This window comes from Lygodium microphyllum, chromosome 5, assembly GCF_053477565.2.
Source record: "Lygodium microphyllum isolate KBCC chromosome 5, Lygodium_microphyllum_v1.1.10, whole genome shotgun sequence".
Taxonomy (NCBI): domain Eukaryota; kingdom Viridiplantae; phylum Streptophyta; class Polypodiopsida; order Schizaeales; family Lygodiaceae; genus Lygodium; species Lygodium microphyllum.
Window position 1 is genome coordinate 29,884,581 of NC_141139.1, and position 26,489 is coordinate 29,911,069.

Below are 26,489 nucleotides of genomic sequence, written 5' to 3' on the forward strand. Positions count from 1 at the left end.
AGGGATTTCAGGTTCTATCAATACATATTGATTCGATCTATTGTGCTTTGTCTTTATCGTGTTTACCTTTTGTCTATTCCTTTTCTTCTCTTCCATCTCCTATCCTCTACTTTTTTCTATCTCTGATCCCGGTGGATACGACCTTTCAATAAAAACCCCTACGACATTGGTGGACCCAACGTGAAAGGTCGTCAGAAGGAAAGACAAGATGGGAGAACCTTCGAGCACAATTTCTAGTGATGTTTTCCAGGAGTTAGTGCAGAATATGAACATGCTTATGCAAGTACAACAGCAGCAACAGGTGATGCAGGCTTCTGCTCAAACAGAAGCTATTGTGATGAATGCTTTGCAAGCAGTTGAGCGTGAGATGAAGTTGTTCAATGGCAGGAATGTATTTCTATATGTGCAAACCTATGCTCAAAAGATGGAACTCTTTGGGGTGGCTCAACTTGCATGGAGCCAATATTTTGTTCGGATCACTGTACATGAACTGACAACGCAAATCACCGAATTATACATGCAGGATGCTGACTAGGTAGCTTTCAAAAAGACACTCAGGGAAGAATTTTACATTGAAGATACATGTTTAACTACGCACAAGACTTTTCAGGAGTAGGTTTTACAACCCAATAAGGGTCTTGTGCCTACAGAATTGTTAAGAGAATTTGAAAGTCGATTTAAGCAACTAGATCTTGCAGAACAGCAAGCTCTTGCAAGTCAAAAAATTATATTGTTTCTTCAAGCACTAGATCCTAAGCTTTAAGAGAAACTTGATGATTTACTAGAGGATCAAACTACAAAGACAGGTCTTACAACAAAGTGGAGACATGTCTGAACTTGTGAAAAAGCATAGAAGAAGAGAAAGATTGCATATCTCTAGCTTGCCCACTATTACGAGCAAAACACTTAATATATCCAATAAGCTACCCACTTCTGTGGCTAACCCTACGGCTACACCTACTGTTCCCAATGTTAGGGAGAAAGATGTATTAGATGAATTGATTAAAGGCATGCGGGATCTTCAATTGAAGGTGGCAAAATTGGATGAAAAAGGACAAGAGAAAAGGGGACGGGCAGCAGCCCCTAAGCTAGGAAAAAGATGTATGTGGTGTGATAGTTTGCAGCATGAGAGAAAGGATTGTGCTACCTATCAGGAGGCCTTGGCACGACAGCTCATCTTTTGGAAAGATGGCAAGATCCATATACAAGAAACAAAATTGCCTCTTGCTTTGAATTTTGGAAACCTGTTGTTCCCAATGTTAGGAAGAAAGATATATTAGATGAATTGATTAAAGGCATGCGGGATCTTCAATTGAAGGTCGCAAAATTGGATGAAAAAGAACAAGAGGAAAGGGGATGGGCAGCAACCCCTAAGCTAGGAAAAAGATGTATGTGGTGTGATAGTTTGCAACATGAGAGAAAGGATTGTGATGCCTATCAGGAGGCCTTCGCACGGTAGCTCATCTTTTGGAAAGATTGCAAGATCCATGCACAAGAAACGGGGTTGCCTCTTGCTTTGAATTTTGGAAAGGGAGGTATGCAAAAGTTGTTACAAGACTTGGCCGTCCGAAATGCTTATGTGGCTGTACATGCTTCTACTTTTGGTCTACAATTGGATAGAATGCATGGCCAAGTGATGGTCCCCAAGGCTGAAATATGAATACATGCTTTACATGCAACTGAAAATAAAAAAGTTATTGATAGTGGAATGTCTCATGCAGGGCAAGACATTCGTGACATAACTGGTTGGGAATCACCGGTAGATGCATATTCAGTGTATGCATATTTAGCAAAGGTACAAAACATAGATGTACTTGTGGAAGAGAAATGAAAGAGAGATGAAGATAATGCAGGGACATCTAAAAGAGTGACAAGAAGAAGTGTGAATCAGCCTAAAGCTACAAATCAGCCATCTCCCGAGGATGTTATGGAAGAGGTCAGTCAGAAGCAAAAACAAGATAGAAAACAACAGGGCAAAAAAAAGGGCAAGCAGCCAGGATATAAGTTGTAGTCTAACATTGAGACAGCCACAGATCTTAAGAAGGTTCCTGAAGAACGGATCTTAAACAGTCGGGTGGAATTCACCTTGGGAGAGGTGCTTAGCATCGCCAAGCGAGAATTTCATGATGAGATCATTGGCATAATTAAGAGGAAGTGTCAATTTCTTGGTGATACCACTAGTGCATTGCTGCAATTTGAAGAGGAAACTGGTTTGTTGGGTATTTGGGCTGAATATGAGCATGAAGTAAGTAATGGATTATCTATGCAGGATGCTACTAATCAATGGACAGCATGTGAAAAAGAGAATAAAGTGATTGGAAATGCAGACTCTAGGATTTATTCCTCGAAGTCATTACACAAGAAATCATTGGGCCAGGGCTACCACTAAAACAGTAGTGAAAATAGAGAAGAGTGAAACTCCTTGTGTTGCTTTACTTAACCATGGGTCTGAGATTAATGTCATTGAGTATGGATTGTATGAGAATGGTACATGACCTATGGATACTGATCATGGTTGGCATATGAGAACTGCGAATAATTCTTCAGGGGAGCTCTATGTTGCATGTCCTAATGTAAAAGTGACAATTGACGATGTACAAGAAGAGCAACACTTCTTTGTGCAAGATAATTCCTCATATGGAGTGATTTTGAGACAGCCCTATATTACAAGAGTACGTATGGAAACAAAGGTACTTGATGATGGTTTTACTTATGCATGAGTCAAAAGCAAGGATGGAAGGAAAGGAATCCAATTTCTTACTGTTTGTGTTAATCATCCTAGGAATCGAGATACGCTTCAAGAGTCTCCTTCGCCTCCAAATGCAAGGGAATTCAAAGACCTAGATTTTATTAAGCACTGCTGTAATGTGGGGCTACAGTAGTGTTATTCAGAGGATGTACTCGCTTCTTGATGGAATGAAGCATGTATTTACTATTGGTTATTCTTAGTTTACAGCAAACAATTCATGTTAGTTTAAGCCTATGGAAGCTATATGCAAGGCTGAACGCATATCTATGAAACGGGCTACTAAGGAACTGAGAGCATTGAGACTATAGCTGAAAATGAAGGCATTTCAGGCATCTTTTATGGGCTGAATATTAATCACACTATGGCTGAAATTTCAGCAACTATACATGCAGAAAATGGGGCTGAAAACAGAGTGTTGTTAGTACGTTCTTTGGACATGTATGATGTTATAGCATTGTTTGCTTAGCCAAGTGTAGAGAAAGTATAAGACAATTGACAAAAGGATGAAACCAATTGCTTTGCCACTTCCACCAAAAAGAGAGGGTTTGTATGAAAAAGTGTCAAGGCAGCCAAGCTTAGGGGATCCTAAAGATATAGGTCATCAGTTTACATTTGAAACATTACAAGAATTGAAAGTTGATGTAGAAGGATTTCTTTTGTCTACTGAAAGAGACAATTTTATGCAGATGTTGGCTAGGCATGGAGAGGCGTTTGCATTTCAGCCAGTTGAAATAGATTGTGTGGATCCAAACGTTGTCTCTCCTATGGTAATATTTAATGTGCCACATGTACCATGGAACTTGAGGCCTATTCCAGTGCCTAAAACTTACTTGCCAAAGCTAATGGATTTGCTAAATGAAAAGATTCACATGAAGATCTTGGAGCCCTCTTCAGCCCCATACTCAAATAGTTGGTTTACTGCACCCAAAAAAAATGGGGCTTTGAGATTTATTCAAGACATGCAAACGGTCAATAAAGTGACCATAATAAATGTGGGTCCAGGTCCTGTGGTTGATGAATTTGCAGAGGCTTTTGCAAGCAAAGTGATCTATTCTTTGGGTAATCTTTACTCCGGGTATAATCAGTTTCAACTTGCAGTTGAGAGCACGGATATCACAACCATGAAGACTCCTTTGGGGTTAGTACAGATGTATACTCTCCCGCAGTGTGCAACAAACTCAGAGGCACACATGACAAATGCTATGAATAGAGTACTTAGGGATTTTATACCACAATTGACAATGCTCTTCTTAGATGATGTTCCAATCAAAGGGTGTGCAGTGGATGAAAATAATGAAGAGATGAATGCTCATGGGTGCAGACAGTTTGTTGTGGACCATATTGTGAATTGTGAGAGGATTTTGATGCATCTAGAAGAGGTGCATTTAACTCTTTCTGGACAAAAGTCTATCTTTGGAGTTGAAGAGGTTTTGATTGTTGGGCATATGTGTGGGCCCTATGGGCGAAGACCATCACCAACAAAAATAGATGGGATTGATAGAATGCAAGATGTATGCACGAATGTATTAGAGGTGTGTAGATTCTTGGGAGCATGTGTGTTCTATTTGATTTGGATCCCTCACTTTGCACATGTAGCTGATGCTCTATATCAGCTCTTGAGGAAATGTCAAAGGTTTCACTCGGAAAGAAGCATCAGAAAGCAATGAAGAAATGGAAGCAGCTCTTGAAATCTGCTCCTACATTGAGAAAGGCTGATTATGGACATGGAAAGTCTATTATTACTGTTGATACAAGCCCAATCTGGATTGGATGGGCAATTGGGCAAGATGATGAGAAAGGGCAAAGATATGCAATTTACTTTGGTGCTAAAGTATTGACTGAACGACATAGAAGGTATCCACAGGTAAAAAGAGAATTATAGGGAATTGTGACAACCTTAAATGTGATAAGGAGTATTTTATGGGAGCTCATATAGTCATTGAGACCGATTGTTTGCCGGTATTAGGTATGATTTCTAGATATGCTATCTTGGACATTGCTATGCTCGGGTGGATTGCATCCATCAAATCTTTGAACCCTGAATTTTAACATATTGCAAGAAGAGATAAACCAATGGCATACATGTTATCTCGGGCATGCTATGAGAATGAAGATGGGATGATGGATAAGGAAGAAGAAGAAGACTTTCTTGCAGCTGAAAATGATGTTGTAAGAGTGAATTCAGCAATGCAAGGAGTTGCTACAACACTAACAGATGCTTGGACAACAAAGAGAAGACACTTTAGATGTTTTATGTCTTGTGTACAAGTGTTTCTAGAAGACAAATATACAGGAGAGTGGCTGAGAATTGATCAATATCTCAGTATATTAACAAAGAGAAACGAATGGTCAGATGAGGGGTTTAAGGAGATCAAGAGGAAAGCCTTTGGGTTTTTCTTAAAAGACGGATACTTATGGAAATATGCTAAAAAGAAACAAGGTATGCCATTGCAAGTTTTAGGTGACAGAGCTTCACAAGTAAATGTTATGCAAGAATTTCATGAAAGCTTATGGACTGGCCATAGAGGTGTTTGGGATATTTTTGCAAAGATCAAAGAAAGATATTGGTGACAGGGTATGTATAAGGATGTTGCTCACTTTGTGGAAACATGTACAACATGTCAAATGTATTCATCTGTGAGACATCGGGATGGATTGCAGCCCACATATCCATTGTCTCTTCATTTTAAGTGGGTGGTGGATTTAGTCACGATGCCTGCAGGTCTTTGGCAAATGAGATATCTTGTACTTGCTCATGAAGACTTGACTAATCAAGTAGAAGGGAGAGCTCTACGTACTAAGACAACAAGTGCACTGTGTACTTTTCTCTTAGAAGAGATCTTTTGTCGGTATGGCTCTGTGGAAAAAATTACAGCAGATAGGGGTGAGCTAGATGCAAATGAAGCTCATGATTTCTTTGCACGGGTGGGGATAAAGCTTACTTTAACTTCAACTTATAACCCTAAAGGAAATGAAAAAAGTGAAAGAGGCCATCCACCTATTGTGAAGGCATTGGCAAAAGCATGTGGAGAGAAGGTAAAAGAGTGGCCACGATTACTCCCTTATGCTTTGTGGGCTGACAAAATAACCCATAGTGCCGTTACAGGATATACGCCTACGGAATTGATGTATGGTCAAAAACCTATCATGCCGATAGAAGAGGTGACACTCACATGGAGTGTGCTACCTTGGGAAAAGGAGTTAATTCGAGAGGAGTTGTTGGTCTTACGTATTAGATAGTTGGAAAGAAAGTCAGAAGATATAGAGGCAGCAGTTGCAAAGTTAAGAGCAGCAAGGATACAGAACAAGAAACGATTTGACAAAAGACATAGATTGAGGCCAAGAACCATACAAGATGGGGATTGGGTATTGGTTTATGATAGCAGTTTAAACAATCAGCATAGTGCCATGCGTAAAGTTTCCAAAAGATGGTTTGGACCCTATGTGGTAAGACAGGTGTTTGATAATACTACTTATGTGGATGGAACAGCCATAAAACTTCCGGTAGCAAGGAAAAGAATCAAATTATTCAAGAGGCGGAAATCTACTACCTATGAGTTACCAGAATTAAAAGAAAATAGTGACCATGATACAAGGGCTAGCCAAGAAGATATGGAAGATGAAGAAGCAAAGGATATGGTTGTAGAGGATGAGGACGACTCAGAATCTGGTGACAACTAGGATTTTGACACATACCGGAGGATGTGCAGATTCAGAGGGGATAGATATCATGCCACTATGCGGATATAGTGTAAAAAACTCTGGAATGCACCATCATCTAACTTTCTTATTGATCTAGATAGTCAATGTGATTTGAGTCATTAGTGCTAGTGTCCGTGAAATGGATGGTCCAAAAACACTAGATTTTTTGACAATTTTAGCCTATTTTCAATATTTTAGATATTATTTATTGTAAATATCCTAAAAAGATAGAAAAACTTCTAGAATAGGGTAGCATGCAAAAAGCAAGTTGCTTTTTCAACCAGTTTTGGATTTTTCATGAGAAAGAAAGATGGGCAAAATCGCGCGCGTTGCGGTCGCAGTGGACAGGCAGTAAAAAGCACTTTGAACTGGGAGGAGGAGTGATCTGGGAAATTCTTGAGTAGGTGTCCTAAAGTTTTACCTCCCTTTCGAAGCCAACAAAGCCATCAGATTTGGGTTCCAAGCAACAAAGAGGAAGCTGTTTTTTTAATATACGTTTTTAGTCTACGAGGGAGCTCCAAGAGATCTAGTGCTTGGAGATTGCTTTTGGGTAGTGCCAGACAAGGGATTTCAGGTTCTATCAATACATATTGATTCGATTCATTGTGCTTTGTCTTTATCGTGTTTACCTCTTGTCTATTCTTTTTCTTCTCGTCCCTCTCCTATCCTCTACTTCCTTCTATCTCTGATCCCCAATGAATACGACCTTTCGACAAAAACCCCTCCGACAACCTATCAAAATATGACTACTTTGAAAGCAAACCAAAGAGATAGTAGGATCTGCAGGTGACACATAGAGTATGTACGGCAAACATAAGAGAAAAGAGAAACTTAAAAAACACAAAAGAAGAAGAAAATGAAGATAAAATAATGATGAATCACTCAATCATACTACATAAATCAAGCTGATATAACAAAGCCGAAGCTCTAAAAATAACTACACTCTCCTACTTAAATCAGGCAACAACACCTATAGAGAATCTACACAATGAAGGGAGTGAAACGCGGTCCTCTGGCAGTTTGATATCAAAGATAAATGCTCAAGAATGAAAGAAAGGACAGCGACCTATAGAAGAGGGAATGAAACACAATCCTCAAGAGCTGTCAAAGATTAAGGATATGCTGAAATCTCTCCAAGATTATGGCTACTAGCAAGGCGATTCCTAGGCCGTCAACTGGAGAAGAAACCCAAGCTACCTTAGTTTGCACAAGACTACCATCTCCACCTAACCAAATGAAGAAATCCCTGGTGAGTTGCTTTATTTCGCCAATGCATGACCTATAGAAGGCCCCTATGTCTTACGGTCAGTAATAAGGGTGCCAACTACTACTCTAAAGAAATATCAATGCCAGCCCAAGTATCCCACAGAATTACCACAAGGGACCCAAGTAAAATTCTCATGTGGTTTCTACTCAATATGCCGAGTATCACAAATCCAAAATCCATAGGATTTGTGCCAATTAATAAAAGCTCTTGAAGCTCTACAAAATACCTCTATCACGACTACAAAGGCCATAAAATTCTCCTCATCCCCATCCAAAAATAAATGTGTCATTTGCAAACTCTACATCCCAACCTCTAGAATGGGAAGTCTAATGCCTCGAATACATATATTCCTACTCCTCAAGAAGAAGCTCATGGCCTCTACAACAAATAAGAAAAGAAGAGGTACAAGGGGGCATCCCTCTCTCACTGACCTCTCAATACTAATTCTAGCATCCCTGGTTCCACTAATGAGGACCCAACTATGAGTTGATGAATATAGAACCAATACACCTTTGATCCATTGCTCTGGGAAGCCCATCATCAACATGGTGTCCTCTAGAAAATCCCAATCAACTCTATCATATACCTTCTCGAAATCAAGAAGCAATACAGACTTTGTTCCCTTGATTGTGTAAGAGCTACGGATTTTCAAAAGATAAAAATATTTTCAAGGATGTTGCACTCCCAAACAAAACCAAACCAGATAGGATACATGAGGTCTGGCATCAAGAGAGAGAGTTTGAGACTAATCATTTTGGCTAGGATTTTATATGTTGTTCCAAGCAAAGTGATTTGTCTCCATTGGATAATATCTAGTTTATTTCCACTACCCTTTTGGATGAGGTGAATCAATTACTAAGAGAGACACATAACTTCATTGAGGCTTGTTTAGCATGTCAAAAATCCAAATATGACAAGAAAAAGAATCCACGATTGTACAATCTCTTTAGGTATCTGATGCTCCATGGGAATCTATCACAATGGATTTTATCTCAAGTATTCCAAAAACGCCTCAAGGTCATGAAATAATTTGGGTCATAATTAATAGATTCAGTAAGTAATCACAATTTATTACATATAATAAAACATTGAAATCCTCATAAGCCACAAGACTTTTCATTTAACATATCCTTAGATTACATGGTATGCCTTTTAATATCATCTTAGACAGAGATTCTAAATTCACAAGTAACTTTTGGCATGCTTTATTTTAGAGCTTGGGAACGACTTTAAAGTTCTTCTCAACTTTTCATCCTCAAACTACCATGCTAAACAAAGGTGATGAATCTCACTCTTTTGGATATGTTGAAAGCTTATGCTTGTGAACATAAATCGCAATGAAAGAAGTAATTCCTCCTTCAATCATTTGGACTAAAGATAATATTTTTATTGCTAATGAGTTTGCTTCAAGTTTGAAAACAGCAATGGATCAAGTTTGAGCAACGATCAAAGCTATCCAAGAGTAACAGCAAAAGCAAGAAAATAAACAAAGAAGATATTTAGCTTTTGAAATTGGCCCATATATCTTGCTAAAATTTGATAAAAGCAAACTAAAACAAGATCCACACCAAAATTTATCTTTTCCAAAGCTCTCCAATAGATATTTTAGACTCTTCAAAGTAATCAACAAAATAAATGAGTTTCCTCTCAACTTCAGCTTCCTGCTCTTAGAAAATACACAATGATTTCCATGTAAGTTTGCTAAAGTCTTACATAGGACAAGAATCAGAGAAACCCGATATTGAAGACCCCCCAAAAGGCAAAGAAGCAGAATAACTCTTGAAACCTCGACAGATTTTATTTCACAAGGATCGAAACCACAAGAAGTGGACTTGTATAGTAGATGTACAATGGATAGATGAAAATTTTACAAGGGATTACTTAGGCTTTCTTCAACCATGTGAAGAAACTTTCCAACTAAGAACAGCAAAATAAAAGCCGACAAACAGTCAACATTAGAGTTGGCTACTGATAAGTGGTCACAGGTTAAGGTGGACCCACGCAACGGATTAAAGAAAAGATAATACACAATTTCGCCAATGTGACTTTATTGGATAACCAAAATTAAAGCATGTTAGGATTAAGCTTACACACAGAAAAGATGAATGCTTTGAAATATATGCTAGATCTATGAAAACAAACAATTACAATCAACAAGATGACATAATCATAAAATATTTATACAATGTGCATATGTAGACCGAAAGCTTAAAATACACATATCTTTGCATATCAAACTCGTACAAAAATGTTAGCACTTTTTTTAGTAATGTACTTGTAAAGAGCTTTCACGTGATATCCACATTTTCTTTGGAAAGGGGAGGGATGGGAGGAGGGTTTTCCATAAATTTTAGGAACCTCAGATTCGCCTATAAATACCAGTCCTAAGAAATAGGGATGTCATTCTAAAAATAGTAAGTTTCGTGTTCTGCTAGTAGTTACTAAAATTGGTCGTTTCTATTCTTGAGAGTAAACTCAAAAAGGAAGGTCATAGAGAAGAGATAAGTGTTAGGACACTTATCACATAAGCTTCCAAGTATCCCACCACTTGTCACACCTCATGACATGTGGCTAGACACTTGTCTTGTGCTACTCCACTTTCCCTCTTTGCACTAGCTCTCCCCTTTTCCTTTCTTCTATAAAGAGCTACATTAGTTTTCTTAGTTGTAAGCTCTTGTACAAGAGCTAAAGATAGCCTAAAGTTAGCACCATCCATCTACATCATCATGCTTCACTCTATCATCGAATACCTCCATATCTCTTGCTTTGATCAAGAACCTGGTGTTTCCTACTCACACAAAACACATCAAGGTGCAACATCATTAATGTGCAAGAGCAAATCACAGAACCCGAGCTTGTGATGATTTACTATCCCATGAAGGACAATGCAATGGAATTCTTCGCAAAGCCTTTGTCTCAAGCTTCCATGCTCCATCACATGGGATTGCTAGGTCTTCAATCACTCCCAAGTTAGCATTCCATGTATTTCATGCTATTCATCTCCTAGTTGTGAGCTCCATCAGAGTCCAACAGAGATACTGCAGCTCTCACAGCCTTTGCATTTCATTTTTCAGCCTCTCTCTTTTGTCTTGAATGCGTTCACACTATGTACAATGAGCTGGTTTCAGCGTATTTCAGATTTTAGCCATTTTCAGGCTGCATTCACATTGGCAGCAGCATTGTTGCTCGGACAGCAGCTTCTTGACCAGGTCATGCAGCCACCTTGTGCTGGTCAACCAGTTTGGGGCTGTTTCAGCTATTAATAACTGCCCCTATTACTGCTGTCTATCATTCATTATTGCTGCTTAGCTCCCTCTCTCCTATACCTACTGCCTATTCCTCCCTTTGCTTGATCTGATGCCCTCATTGATGCATATCAGCAGCTTCCAAGGACTGATCTAACCTTGTATTCACATTCATTTTCAGATCAACTCAGTCTATTATTTTCACTTTTTCTTTTCCCTTCTCCCACTGCATTCCTAATTCTCTTCTGTTGCGCACTTACACTGCCCGCTTGAAGGTCATGTTGCGATTAGTGGAGGTTCATCACAGCTGCTACCATCAATTGCTTGCTGTCACATGACCAACTACCAGCTGCTGCCCATTTGTCATTGCATTTTCAGTTGGCATCTTTCACACAGCCTGGCAAACTGATCTGCTACCTCCCACATCTGCACTTTCCTGATTTCAAGGCTGCCCAGCTGCTATTGACCTGATTCAGCCTGTCAGCATCACCTACAATTGTGTTTTCTGCATCTGCAGACCACCCAACAGCCACCCAGCCTGTTCCCACTGCCTGGAGGGCTGATATCATCATCAAATCTCCATTTTCAGCCTGTTGGACATGTGTTGTGCTGCCATCATCATCAGGTGGACTACTGTTGCTGAGTTTCACTATTCGTCTCCACTACAACATAGTCTGGGAGTTGTTCCCAAGAACTCCAACACCACTCTCAAATTACCTTATCCCCGGTCCTTGAGACAGAGGTTTGAGGCCCCTCTATAGCATATTTAGCATACAAGATTCATTCTTTATTCATCGTTTATGTTCTCATCATCTTGAGTTCTACATTACACTCTGTGTTTGTTGTACACTTTGCATTTCTCTCATTGTGCTTGAGCATTTCTCTACACCAACTCCATTTGATAGTATAGCCACTAAAGGACTGGATCAACTTCAATTAGATATTTCTTATGAGTGCTTCTGATGCTTCTTGGGTACAGTATTTTATGGACTACAATAAAATTGTGTCTGTTTTACAAAAAATGTATGTGTACACACGCACATTTTTTTTGCTCAAACTATGGATTTGAATTGTAGTGGTTACATCAATGTACAAAGGTAGCGATGTTGAGGGTGAACGTCACCAAAATTAAAACCATTGGAACAAGAAAAAAAGAGACAACCAGTTCTGTCAATATCCTACAGTTGTTAGTCACATAAGAATTGCTTCAAGAATCTCCTAAAGAAGGCAAAATTATCTATGGTAATGTACCGAAGACCATATTCTTACGATATATCCAAATGAGCCAAAGTGTCCAAAATCTCATCCAAGTAAAAAACTGTGTATGCTCTTAAAGGAGCAAGAATAATACCAAACAGCCAAAAGTGTTCCCAAAAACTATCAGAAGCCAAACATGCCCTTAAATTAACCAAAAATCCTATCTGTCAGATTGCTTAAATAATGATACAACTAGAGAACATGTGGAATCATTTCAATTGGAGCAATGGCATGCACAAATCAAATATGTAATTCCTCTCCTAATGAGTACAGTTCCAAATGGCAGTACCCCAAGTAAGCATCTCCCTGAGACAGGATTTAAGAGGAAGTTTAAATTTCCAAATGGCCTTCAAACGTTTTCTCCACCGCTTTAATGACTTGTCCAAATGCCATAGCAAATTAGTGTGATCCATTATCTAGGGGGATGGGAGAAGATGTCAATAGACTGATTTAACAAATAACAATCTCAAGGCCAAAAGTTTGCTAGGCAATGAAGCACGACGCAAACTCCAATCATCTATCCTAAAATCCGAATCAAGAGGAGGGACTAGCTCAAGCAGTCCTATAGGGTGTTGGCTTTTCCTCTAAGTGGTCTATAATGTGTGCCCAATCCATCCACAAGTAGACGCAACAAACAAAGGAAATCGCATATCCATCATCATCCAGAGCATCATGAATGCCAGTGATTCCTTTTCTTCTTTTCTGCAATAAAGTAAGCTCTCCTTGGTTCTGGAAGAGCTAAGGAATGGCAAACAATCTACTGCAATGTATGCTTTAAAGATGCATAGAATTAGCCTAGTAGATCTATTTGCTAGTCCATTTTAATCTACCAAAATACTTTTCCAGCTCATAATCAACTTAGCAAAAAAAGGACAGTCATAAGTTAGGAGGGTCCCAAAGCAATCAAGCTCTGCTGTTCATTCCACCTGGGAGCAATCCTATCTGTGCATATGAAAAATGGCAGCATGGCTCTTTCCAACGCTCTCAGCTAATAGTTGGAGGGGAGGGTCCTTCCCACCCCTTGTGCATGTTCTGCTGTCTCTCTCTTATCTTAAGAAGAAAAATATATAAAGTAAAATGTAAGTGTTTCCTACCGCTTTAAACACAAGATATACCCCACATGAACACCCATTAGAATTCAGTTCTGCCTACTCAAAAACCATGTAGCCATTTATCCATCCTGAGATGCACCTCTTGTCTTTCTATTGGATGGAGATGCAGTTCTAAGATTTATATCATATGGTTGAAAACCAGATTGCATGCTTACCCGGCTGCGCAGAATGCGTTTATCAACTTCAATTTGTTTTTCACCCATTCCTTTCACCATGCCTCCAGCTTGTCTCTCAAGGTGTGACCACATTTTAGTTAGCCGTGGAAGCTGATACTCCATTTGAGCTAACTCCACCTGTATGCAAATCAAATAAAGGAGGCTACAAAACTTTCAAATCAAAGCTAAAGGAAAACAAGGTTATCTGCAATTCCTGCTTTGAGCTGCAAATAAAAGCACCAACAATACTGGAAATCTTACTGTTAGTCAGCCATGAGAAAGTATGAACATTAAACTGAGAAACTGCAGTGTAAAGAAAGTACTTGTAAAGTTGCTTCCCTAGTTGCTGCCTGTTGGCTGAATATGTCCAAGATCAGGGCAGTCCGATCACACACTCGGACTTCATTACCAAGTGCTTTCTCCAAATTTCTAAGTTGCCTGAAAATAGAAAAAATAACTATTATGAATATGATGTAAGTTGATCATCAATTGAAGGTCTGGGATGAAACAATAAAATAGAGCTTCCTTCCAGTCAAAACAGAAAAACTTATCTTGAAACAAAGACCCACTCACAGTTTCAGCATTCAGTGTCTATATGCAATGGACTTATAATAGATCCGTCCATTGCAATTAAAGTTATTGGTTATTAATGGTGGAGTGCACCTTAAATCAGCTAATTATTACCCAATGTGATGCAGATATTCTAAACCTATAGGCCTGTTACATCCCATTTGATGCAAATGGTGTGGATTATTGTCCAGTGAGTATATTATTTGAGGCAGGACGCATCACAAGTAACAAGATTTAAACAAATAACTCCAAGGTTCATAATATTATTCCTGAAGATATGAGCTCCTTCAAAACATAAGACTTTATCATGAATTTACAAATGCAACACATCAATTTGAAAGTAAACAATTCAATCCATACTATTGAATTAGATGGAACATTCATAAATGGGGCCTGAGCTAACATGGAGTCAAGCAAAGCCCAAGCTCAAGTGTTTGATCCATGCACATCCAAGACTGGCACCTGCTGTATCAGGCCACCAACCATGACTCATTTAGTGACTAGGTGTGAAAGCACCCTAATGGCTACTTTGGTTTAAACATCCTATAAGAAGAACTCAAGAGACTCAATTGTGGGGTGGATGTCATCAACAAGATTGACCTCTAGGCCCCTAAGGACACAAGGATGGTATGGGTTGGTGCTATGGGATATAAGCTCTTGTGATAAGATCCATCCCTTTATGTTTGTTTTATATTTGTGTACGGCTTGTGTTGTCATATTTGTAGCTTGGATCTATGTGGGCATTGTATCAAGTGTGATTGGAAAATCCATGCATAATTGAGGAAGTGGTTACACTTGTTAACAAGTGCCCAATCTAGATGGAATTGAATGGAAGCCTAAGGTTAGGTTTAATTTGAGGGAGGCTAAATTCCTGTATTTGGATTAGGCTTATCTTCTGTTTTGAAAAAGATTTAGCAATATTTCCAAAAACCCCAGACAAACAGAAAATTCCAAGTTGTAAGTACAATGAAAGCAGAAACAACTAAAGCCCTCACTAGCAGCATCCAGGGATGTGAAAACTTTTCATAGTCACAAATCTATTGACAGATGTAGGATGCATAGACATCACATGTTGAAGCTTACAAATTTTATACATTCTCAAGCTTGCCAGCCAAGGTAAAGGTCACTTGTTGCTTTATAATTGTATGATAAGATTGTAGACAGTTTCAAGGCTATGTACACATATGCCTCAGTTACTCTGTTGATTTCCTTACTGGCTTGCTCCTGGCATGCTGCATATTCAAGTTTCAGTGATACATCGATAAAGCAAGAGGTTTGTTGATATGAAAACCAAAGCCTATTCTTAATTAAACATCACTAGTATTTCGGCTGTGAGAAGATTGTCATTAAGGTAGCAATCATTCATGGATCAAGACATGTCATCAAATTACCAACCCATAGATAGAAAGACAACCAAAAATAACTACATGATAGCTGGCTCACCCTGTTGAAAGCTCGTCATCAAAAATAACAGTTTCGATGTCAAGTGCATGAACTTCAGTGCGCAATTCAGCAACCTTTCCAGACCCAATGTAAGTTCTAGGGTTTGGATGATCAAGCCTGCAAACAAGATGTTGGTTTATCAGAACCAACAGACCCACTAGCATGTGAACACCCTACAAACTTTTGTACTACAGTGAGGAGATGTGGAAGCTAACTAAGCTCAGTTATCTTGGACTTACTTCTGATATGTAGACCCAACTACCACTAGACCAGCAGTGTCTGCAAGTTGTTCAAGCTCTTTAAGGGAATCTTTGATGCTAAAGGAAGATGGCACACCCTTACGCTCTATCCCCACAAGATAAGCTCTTTCTTGGAAAACCTGTATACAGCAAATCACTGGATCCATAGTCTAGGACAAAATCACATTGCTTGCTAGATTAGAAGAGACATCAAGATGAATTGCAACATCAGAAATTGTAGGCAGCAAAGTAAAGCCTTAAATAAAGCGCAGAATTTCACAAATCTGCAAGTTTTAACAGGAAATATTTGCTTCCTGACTTGTTACAAGCATGCAAGTTGAAACACTTAAGAAGATGGTAACAACTTCACCAATGTAACAATTTTGGAAACCCCCATTTCATAAATCTGAAAATATCAGAACATTAAATCCAAAGTTCCGGAATCCAATCCAGGCCAACATAGGTAAGTCTAGCCAAACATCCAGAGTTGTATCCTCTGCTACCAACATACTCAGTTCTTTGCTTTCAATAAACAAAGCAATAAGCAACCCGAATGCTTGACGTAAGATTATGGAACATCCTGAACCAGTTTTAGAAATCTTCAGATATTTCAAGTCCCATGAACTTTGAAATTTCACAACTCTAAAAAACACACTATGGTTGATGTGAACCTTTAAGATCTAATAGTTAATTCCATAGGAAGCACTTGTCCTTTCAAGCTTGTGGCCGGCCACATGAGGGACTGACTTTCTGCTTCGGAGATTTGATTGTACTAGTATCTACACGTTGATCATCTTATATAGTTCAGGAAAGTTAGGTCAATCTGTAGAAATAACCCTCACAGACCAGCACCCCACTAGGTCTAGCCACATAAGAACCAAAGCAAGAACATCCAAAATGCCAAGTCCATGCTGACCTACAAGATGTTAGAGCATTACAAAACACGAAAGCTCCAACACTCCAGCGGGAGTGTTGAGACACCAAAATTAAGGCATGCATTAACACACAATCATCATTAATGCCTAAATTTGCTCCATTAAAACAGCCCCAAATAGGTTTATTTTTGTAAAAAGGCATTAGTATTTTGAAATAGGACAAATGCCAAAAAAAAAAAAAAGGGCATGTTGTGGGCGTCCAATCTTCATCCCTTGATTACCCATCATCAAACATGCCACATACCAAAGGCCATGTTGTGGGGATCCAATCTTCTGCCCATACCCCATCCAGCAGCAACCCCCTGCACTCCAATTTCTCTCATCTCTTCTGCCCATACCCCATCCAGGAGCTACCCCCTGCACTCCAATTTCTCTCACATGCACTCGAAAAGCAATCCTAGGCAAGGACCCTTATGGCTAAGGGCTAAAGGGTCTCCAATGTGTATCCAAAGTTTTGCCACCAAAATAAAGACTTCGCAAGTGACTCTCTCCTCCAACAAGTGGGAGAAGCAAAAGCCACATGCCCTCTCTAATCTGTATAGCATCCTAGCTCCTCCAGCACTGCATTGTAGTCATTCACAAGGACCACACGAGTCAAATAAGCAAGCTGATCCGAACAAAGCTCTCTATCATCCATAAGCGCCAACGACTTGTAGGCCAGATGTACCAATGCAGCAAAACCATGGATGGGCTTATGCATCCATGCCCATCTCCTCTACTATCTCTAAAACTTGTGCATGATGTGTCTTTGTGATCACTGTACAAGGACGTGCCTCCACCAATGCCGCTCTAAAGAAGTGAATGAGAAGGCCCATGGTAAACCCCTCGCAATCACTCATACGTAACACCCCATAAAAGGTAATCACAACAATGACAACGGCGCGAACTTTCTCCCAAATATGCTCATTAAGACACAAGCGCTACATGGCTCTGGCCTCCTCTCTCTCTTATGCTCATCCCACTCATTCCATAGAGTGGACACCACTATCTAGTGCAAGGCAGACTGCACCTCATAAAGACGCTCCAGCAATAACCACATGTAATCAAACCGAGTTGAAGAAGGCTTCTTCAACTCCAGTATGCTATGCTCACGATAATTTGCAAGCACCTTTACCTTTACCATGAAAAAAGTGACAACTAATGTAGCTTTGCCAACCACCCTCTTCACCCACTTGAGCTTCCCAATGTCCTCCATATAAGCAGGTCCAAACAATGACTTGCACATGGAGTCCACACAATAGTGGAAACTTGACCTCAACAAACAACCGATGTGCTAACAATTCAATGCATTGTCGGTAACAACTTACACCACATTTGAGAGGCCCATCTACAACCACAATTTTCAATTTACAAATTACAAGTAACAATACTTGGAGGTTAGAGAGAGAAAGAGAGAGTTGAGCCTTTTAAGCTTCAGCTTTCAAGATTCAAGGATGAAGAGAAATGGGGGTTGGAGACCAGGGGGATGTGAAGGAAACTGCTAGAGTTTGCATTGAGCTCTCTTGAACCGCTCCCCGTTTTAGGGTTTTACTCTAAAAGAGCATTTTTAGTGTGTTTTGGGACTGTTTAAGAGGCTAATCAACAAGTAATGCATATTTCCTATGATGATGAAACCATGAAAGGAACGGTGTACATCCCCATGTCTATAGCCCAGGGAGGACCAAAGCAATCTGCAAGTTATCCCTACATTGAAAGAAAAAACCCTGCAAAAGAGATGAGAGTCTGCAAACACAGAGGTTAGTGGTGAGATGCTCCAAAGCAAAACAGAACAGAAAGAAAATCTAACGCAAAATAAATGCAATGAATATATATGTGTATGAGTAAATGCAATGGAAGACAAAAAAATGGAAAAACTAAGGATAATGAATCCTATGGACCCGATTCTAAGAGTGCAAAAAATGAATGCTAGACTGACCTAGGCTATCCGAAAGGACCTAAAGGCATGTGAGTCAAAGAAGGTGGCTACTATCGCGTCTATCCGGTAGTAGGGCTCTGCCAAGGGAACGCCTGACGAGGTGGAGAGGAAGGTGAGATGGATGCATGAAGTGCAGCGGGATCGGAACAGGTAGATCAATCAGCCAATCCCTCAGGGATAGTAAAAGAGATAGGCTGCTGAGGCTGTACTCGAGCCACATGTCCAACAGCAACAACAATGGGTGCTGAAGGAGCAGATGAAGCAGGAGCAGAGGACGTAGCCCCACTAGACTGTGCAATCGCAGAGGTCTGCGAAGGCTTTTTAGGGGGAAGTCCTTGGGCCTTGGAGCGACACTCCTCGTTCACATGGCCTCCTCTCTGGCAATGTGTGCAAAACCAATCTTTCTTAGGGAGTTGCTGTCAAATAGGTCTAGATTCTTTGGTTCCATCTGAGGAAGAGGAGTCACCCTTTGATTGGCTTGCCTTCATATCTAGCGAGTGTTAAGAAGACTGCTAGGGTTTACACTGAGGACACATAGAGTGTACAACCACGACAGAAACACAAAGACACAGACACAGACAAAGAGGGCAAAACTCAAACCCTAAACACAAAACTCAAAACTCAAACACAAAAACTCAAACACAAACAGAAGGGAGAGGGAGAACACAACTCTGAAGTGAATGAATGCCGTAAATGAATGTAAGAGTGTACAGTGTGCTCAAGGGCAAAGCAATGTCAAAGTGTGACGTCCACCGAAGACGAATCCCAAGTCTGTGACTACAAGTCGGAGTGTAGGAGTGCTGAATAGTGAATGGCAGCGGACTGGTCACCAAAACGGAGCAGTCTGGAGGCTAGAAACTGGTAAACGCAACAGTGTACCACCGATCGAGGGCTGGAAACTGTGCACAGTCTGCTGTAAACAGCAGGCTGAAACAGTGTCTGAGAGTGTCAAAGCCTGCAATGCTGAAAACGCAGGCTGGCTGACCCTGGAGATGATGGACAGCAGGCTGAACAGCAGTCTGGGACAGTTTGGAGCAGTCGCCAGCAACTAGGAGCTGTCGCTTACAGCAATGGACACGCTGAAGATGATGAGGCTGAAGATGATAAGGCTGCAGTCGATGATGGTTGGACAGCAGATGGAGGCGGGCTGCAAGCTGGAAACTGGGCGCCAACAGTAGCAGAGGGTGTGTGGGCTGGTGTAACCTGCAAAACAAGGATGATTACTGAATGGGGGCAGCCTGTCTATTTACAGATGTGGAAGGGCGCCCCAAAAATTAGGGTTTCCACTAAACTTTCTCGAACCACTTCCCGTTTTAGGGTTTCCACTGAACTCTCTCGAACCGCTCCCTATTTTAGGGTTTTACTCTAAAAGAGCATTTTTAGTGTGTTTTGTGGCTGTTTAAGAGGCTAATCAGCAAGTAATGCATATTTTAGCTCAACAGCGAGCTCTTGCCACTAGTGGTTGTCCCTCCCGAAGAAGAGACAACCAACCCCTTCTACTTTGAATAAGGTTGTGATGAGGATTTTTTGTGGACTTGATCATACAGCCTCGCGTAACACAAGAACTCGCACTCAAACTCGTAGAAGGTTGGCAATCTAGGTTGGGAGATGATGTGTTGAATGAAATTGAAGTACTTGTCGGGCAACTTATTCAAGAAGAATGTAACCTGATCATCATCTGACTTTGGAGAGCCAGTAGTGGCGAACTCAGCAAGTAACCGCCTATATTCAACCAGCTTGACTTTCAGATTATCCCCTTTCTTAGTAGAGAACTCTTGAAGCTCAAAGTCGAGATTGATGCACCTAGTACAATCTCGAGCCGCATAGCAGTCGAGAAGGTGGCTCCAACGCTTTGACACGAGCGGCAAGTGTTGCAACTGAGAGTGAAACTCAGGAAACAATCCCTACATCAGCTCGACATTCGCTGTGGCATTGCGGGCTCTCCATTGACGGATGTAATCAGGGTGAGCTAGTCAAGGGTCCGACATAGGCTCTAAACCAATGACGAGGTCCCAAAGACCCTGAGACTCAAGCACTTGTTGCATGAAATTAGACCAAGTGGTGAAATTTGACCCGTTAAAACATGTCTTATCCATGAAGGCATTCTTGGCCGTTGCAATAGGAGTGGCAGTGCTCGGAGATGGATAGTGTAAAAAAGTGTAGTGTGGGTAGGATGGGGAAGTGGAGTACACTTGGGAATGGGCCCCAGAGTGCCCAGTAGGCATGCGTAAAGTGTGCAAGGTGGATTCATAGGTAGGGATGGGTTGACTAGGCATGGGCATGGGCATGGTAGCCACATGAGAAACCCAAGGAGGTGGGACGAGAACACGATGAGCAGAAGATAGGAATCCCTGCGTAGGTGTAACCCAAGGAGAGTGTGAAGACGCACCATAAGCTGAGGATGGAAACCCATGCGTATGAGTGGTCATGGGAGATATGAAGCTAGGGATAGTGAGGGGGATGCCCATCACAGTCGTCCCAATAGTTATGGGTGTGCTCAAGTGCTGAAAGGTGAGAGACACTGTATTAAAGGGTGGCATTCCCCCTAATGAAGTACCATGGTGCAAAGAGGTAGAGAATGGGGCGGAGAAGGAAAAGGTCCTAGGAGCGGAGATGCAAGATCCAACGGTCAACCCCTAGGATGTGTGATGCAGATGTGAAGTGTAATCCAAGGTTTTGGAAAGATGATGAGAGGTGTGATATAGAAGAGGGTGGGATGGAAAGGAAATGAGAAGTGTGTGATATGCTCAAATGAAACAGAAGCTGTAGATGTACCTGAATTTCGTCTGCTTCGTGAGCCCCCTGTATTGAAGTTTACATACACAAAGCCATCTCGATCCTGTACCTCAAAAGAAGAAACAAGCGAGGATTTTGATTCATGCAACACAAAAGAATTGTACAAACCTGACATTGGACCTGGCTGAGATGATGAAGATGAATCGCCAGACGTTTCGAATGCCGTATGTCCTCCATGATCGGAGAGGTGGCCAGCCTCACCAACCGGTCCAGATGTGGTAGTAAAATTGGTAGGAGGGGGTGTAAACATCACCATACTTGTTGCGATAGTACTCCTCAAAGTCCTCCTCTGTCATGTTAGTGAAATTTGATGAAGGTGGAGTGTCGTCCTCCTCTTCGGTTACGAGTCGTATTGTGTGCCTCACACAAAGACTAGCTCTCCACAATATCCGCAGGATACTCTTTACAAGATCATCGGCTCTGATACCATGTGAAGAAAACTGCTAGGGTTTACACTGAGCTCTCTGGAACCGCTTTCCGTTTTAGGGTTTTACTCTAAAAGAGCATTTCTAGTGTGTTTTAAGGCTGTTTAAGAGGCTAATCAACAAGTAATGCATACTTTAGCTCAATAGGGGAAAGAGAGAATCGAGATAGATATTAGAGAGAAATTAGAATAGGGAGATAGATAGTTATGTATAAATCAATTATTATAATAATAATAAGTGAAACAAATTTAAAAGGCAATGTATACCTCAATGATAGCTTGCCGAATGTGGTGGTAGAGATGAATGCATCCATCATTTTCTTCCCCTCTTGCCGGTATCTATGGCCCACAAAAAGTAAGTGTCGAGTGAACATGAGATGAGTATGTTGATGATGCCCCATTTTTTACAATCACTCCATCTGTCGGTAAAAATGGAACAACCATACTTTATCCATGTGGCCCGAACAGGATCAAGGGCTCTATCAATCCTCTCCTTTTCTTCATCGATCTTTTTCATCCTCATGTCGTCGTATGTGACACTTGTGCATCCTTCACATGGACTCACATTAGCAATGGCTTTTACCATCTTCGACCATGCTCTTGCTTTAGGACAGTAAATGCAAGATTACACTCAATAACCGTGCGTGCAATTTCAATGTCCACAAGTCATTGCCTTTCTCTAAAAAAGGCAACCGATCCATGCACATGACCAATAGCTTGAGAGAGAGAGGATTGTCTCTCCGATGCTGCATAAGCCTCCACTCTTGTCTTTTACCAAAGCCCAATGCTGATGTAGAGTCCCCACCACCAATGGTAGAGACCTCTCCCACATTGGTTGAAGATATGCCCACATTCGATGCTTCCTCATTAGTAGGCATAGAAGTTGGTACAATGCCTAGCCAATTTAATTATTGGCCAGTCAAATTATTTTTCATGGCACTGAAATAATTATTAGATTAATTTTTAGTATTTAAAGACCGAAAATTAATATTTAATTATGAATAATGCTCAAAAATTCATTTTGGAAGGCTACCACTTGTCAAAAATGCCCATACAAGACTAAAAAACGTCTTTAGAGGCTGAAGAGAGGCATTTTAGTAGATTCAACCTACAAGAGAGGGAGACAAGGCAACAACAGTAAATGACATTTTCTTTAGTTCTTCGCGAAGAAAGTCTGAATTTTCTCTCTCCTCAGCATTCTCTCTCATCTCCTAGTCTTTCTACAACCCTGCTCCAAAGATTCCTGTAATGAGATCACTAGGATGGTCTATGAAGTCATCCACTTTGCATTCATTGGTCAATAATTTTGAAAATTCACCAAGTATCTCCTAGAACTTTACTTCTAACCTTTCTTTCCTTATGTGCCAAGATTTGCTCAGATACCAAGATCTCATCCAGCTCCTCCATCTAGGTTAACTTACAAAACAACTAAGGATGGTCTGCCAAGTCATCCACTTTGGATTCTTTGGTGAATAATTCTGAAAATTCACCAAGTATCTCCTAGAACTTTACCTCTAGCATTTCTTTCCTTATGTGCCAAGATTTGCTCGGGTGCCAAGATCTCATCCAGCTCCTCAACCTCAAGCTGAATTTCTACAAATACATCCTCTAAAAAAAAAAATTCTTACACAGAAACATAAACAGAAACCGTATGACAAAGCACAGACTGATAAAAAGAACACGGTTAGGGTTAGGGTCAGAGTAACTCAGAGACAATGAGCACAGTGAATAAATGAAATGACATAACTACTAATAATACAATACTCATTCAGCAAACACACTACGCAGTGAATGAATACTGAACCTCGAACTCTTGTATCTCTAGGATCAGGGCAGGGGTAATGAGCTGGAGAGAGTGTCGTACTGCGAACGGATCCCGAATCGCAGCAAGGCAACCTCTAGATGTAGAACACCAGCAAACGCAGCAGTGAGAAGCTGGATCTGATGCAGACAGCAGTGACGAGAGAGAAAGACTAAAAACGGAGCCTACAGGAGAGAAAGACTGAAAACGTAGGCAAGACAGCCTGCAGGAGAGAGAAAGACTAAAAACGGAGCCTGCAAGAGAGAGAAAGACTAAAAACGCAGGCAGGACAGCCTGCAGGAGAGAAAAAGACTGCAGCGACTGTAGACAGGAGAGAGAAAACTGTCAGGGTGGCAGCTGGAGCCTGCAAACGCAGCAGTTTACTGACGTGGCAGGCTATACGACAGCAGTGCAGATAAATAGCAGTCGGTCGCCAAGCAGAAATAGCAACAATTAGCGTGTGGAGGGCTGGAAACAGGCGCCAAACTGTAGGGAACAGTGATGGACAGCAAGGGCTAAGATGTCCTCCGTGACCGGGGTGTGGGCAACAAGCCGATAACATCTGAAACCTACAAAAACGAGATTGTGAAAGAGTGGAGGGCTGGCTGCCAATTTATAGAAAATTAGGGTTCTAGATCCTCTCCCACTTAACTTTCTCGATCCGCTTCCCATTTTAGGGTTTTGGCTAAAATAAGCCTAAAATAAGCATGTTTTGGGGTTGTTTAAGTGGCTAAGTGCATTTCTTAGTACAACACCTCTTCTCAGGCCCAAAATAGAGCGAGAAAAGTAGGCCAGCCTAAATTTTGATTTACCCCAAGGTGTCCCATCCCAAAGCAGCCAAGGCATCGGACAAAAGATGCACGTCGGTTGCCCAATGGCCTACCAAGACTACAGAGGCGATGGATATCTTACCAAGGGAGCCCAAGTGATCACCCCAGAGAGGTCACGGCATCGGACAAGGGTGCCCGTCGGCTGCCCAAGGGCCTACCAAGGCTGACAAAGGTGAATGGAATCAACAATGGACTTTTTTTTTTTTGGAAAAGTGTTTTGAAAATACATAAGTAATATAGGGGCAGCGGCCGATCAAGTGACAGATAGGAAAAGATAAAGAGAGTTTTAAACCCAAGTTATTCACAAAACTAGCAAGCCAATCCCTCGTACTGGCAAGGATAAGTGCCAAAGGATGATAAAAGTGAGTGTATGTGCCAATCATGTGTTGAATATGTGAGAGACCAAAAAAACGGTGGGCTTAGCGAGACAAGCAAAGCAAGCAAGGGTAGGGAAACTGCCTTTATGAGAACTACCATGTGTTATGCTACGGATATGGTGGATCCTAGAGTTAACCACTCCAAAAGACCGAAAAGGGATAAATGCGCACAGATGCATGTTGACATGAACAGAATGCCAATGTATAGGGTAATGCAAAGGGAGATGCAAGATGTCATGCTCATGTAATATGCTATGCAACGATGCCACTGGGACGATCAAGAGTAGGAGCCGTCCCCTCTCAAACTGGAAGAAAAAGCCACAGGGAAGCACCCTCTCACCGTCAAGCTAAAGAAGTAGGGGAGGGTGTATCCAAGCTGATCCTGGATAGCAGGTACTGAAGAACCGGCCGGTTGACCGCTTTGGTCAAGATATCTACAAAATTATCTGATGAAGGCACAAACTCTAGGCGAATAGTGCCTAGCTCAACCTGCTCTCTGAAAAAGTGAAAGTGAACTCCCACATGCCGTGTCCGTGGTGTGATGATTGGATTTCCCACAAGGGCAATGGCACTCTGGTTGTCACAGTAGATAATTGTGGAAGAGTCACATGGAAAATGAAGCACCGCCAGTAAACTCCTCAGATAGATGGCCTCGGTGGTGCTATCGAAGAGAGCCCGATACTCAGTCTCGCCCGTGGAAGCCACCATCGTCTCTTACTTATGGCTGGACCAAGAAATGGGAGCCGTGCCCAAGGTAAAGAGGTAGCTGCCATGGGAACGTCGAGTGTCAGAATCTCTTACCCAATCACAATCAGTGTATCTAATCCGAAGTGGTATGCTTACCTATCTTGTCATCAAGCGTGTGTGTGTACGCATGACACCCAAAGACTTTGAAGTGGAAAATAATAGGCCGAGAGCCAAAAAATGCCTCATACGGGGTCTTCTGAGAAAGAGCCACAATCGAGCACCGGTTGAGGATGTACACCAAAGTGTTAACAGTCTCGACCCAAAGGCGCTCAAGAAGCTCTGCTGCGAACAGCATAGAGCGTGCCATTTTCATGACTGTGCGGTTCCTACGCTCTACAACTCCATTGGGAGTTGGTAGAGGTAAGCTGGCGAGAAATGCCATGCTTCTGTAGAAACTCGGAAAACTCGTGGGAGATAAACTCACCAACGCTATCACTCCTCATGCACCCAACACGACGACCAGTCTGGTTATGAACCAGCAGCACCCAAGCAGAAAAATATGTGAAAGCATCTGACTTATGCTTGAGGAAGTACACCCACATGTATCGAGAATGATCATCCACTATCAAAAAGAAGTACAGCACGCCGTTCAAAGTAGCAGTGGATATCGGCCCACAAAGATCAACGTGAATCGGTCTAAGAGGATCCTCAGCTCTATGTGTAGACTGTTGAGGAAATGGGGTACGGTACTACTTCCCGAGCTGACAGGCTTTACAAACATCTTGAGCTAGCTTCAGGCGTGGAAGGCCCTTAACCAGCTCACAGCGTGACAACTCATAAAGTGAGTCATAACCAAGATCCCCTAAGCGAAAATGCCAAAGACGCTCATTGTGCGTAGGCTCCCGAGATGTGGCTAAGGCCTGGAAGCTATGGAACACGGAGCCTTCGGCGGTCGGCTCGGTCAAAAAGTGTGTCATGTCATATA

At 41.3% G+C, this 26,489-nt stretch overlaps 1 protein-coding gene across 3 annotated transcripts in view; it reads right to left on the reverse strand.

Moving 5' to 3' along the window:
• Positions 1–26,489, reverse strand: part of LOC148035647 (GTP-binding protein, HflX) — a 140,124-nt gene that overhangs the window by 77,793 nt on the left and 35,842 nt on the right. For all 3 annotated transcript variants that reach the window (XR_015690855.1, XM_087677636.1, XM_087677638.1), the window contains exons 2-5: positions 15,740–15,879; positions 15,501–15,617; positions 13,811–13,925; positions 13,488–13,625 (exon numbers count right to left, since the gene is read on the reverse strand). Coding sequence is in view for 2 of the 3 variants with exons in the window: in XM_087677636.1 (XP_087533762.1) it covers positions 13,488–13,625; positions 13,811–13,925; positions 15,501–15,617; positions 15,740–15,879 (510 nt within the window). In the remaining variant the exon portion in view is untranslated. The remainder of the gene's footprint in view (positions 1–13,487; positions 13,626–13,810; positions 13,926–15,500; positions 15,618–15,739; positions 15,880–26,489) is intronic.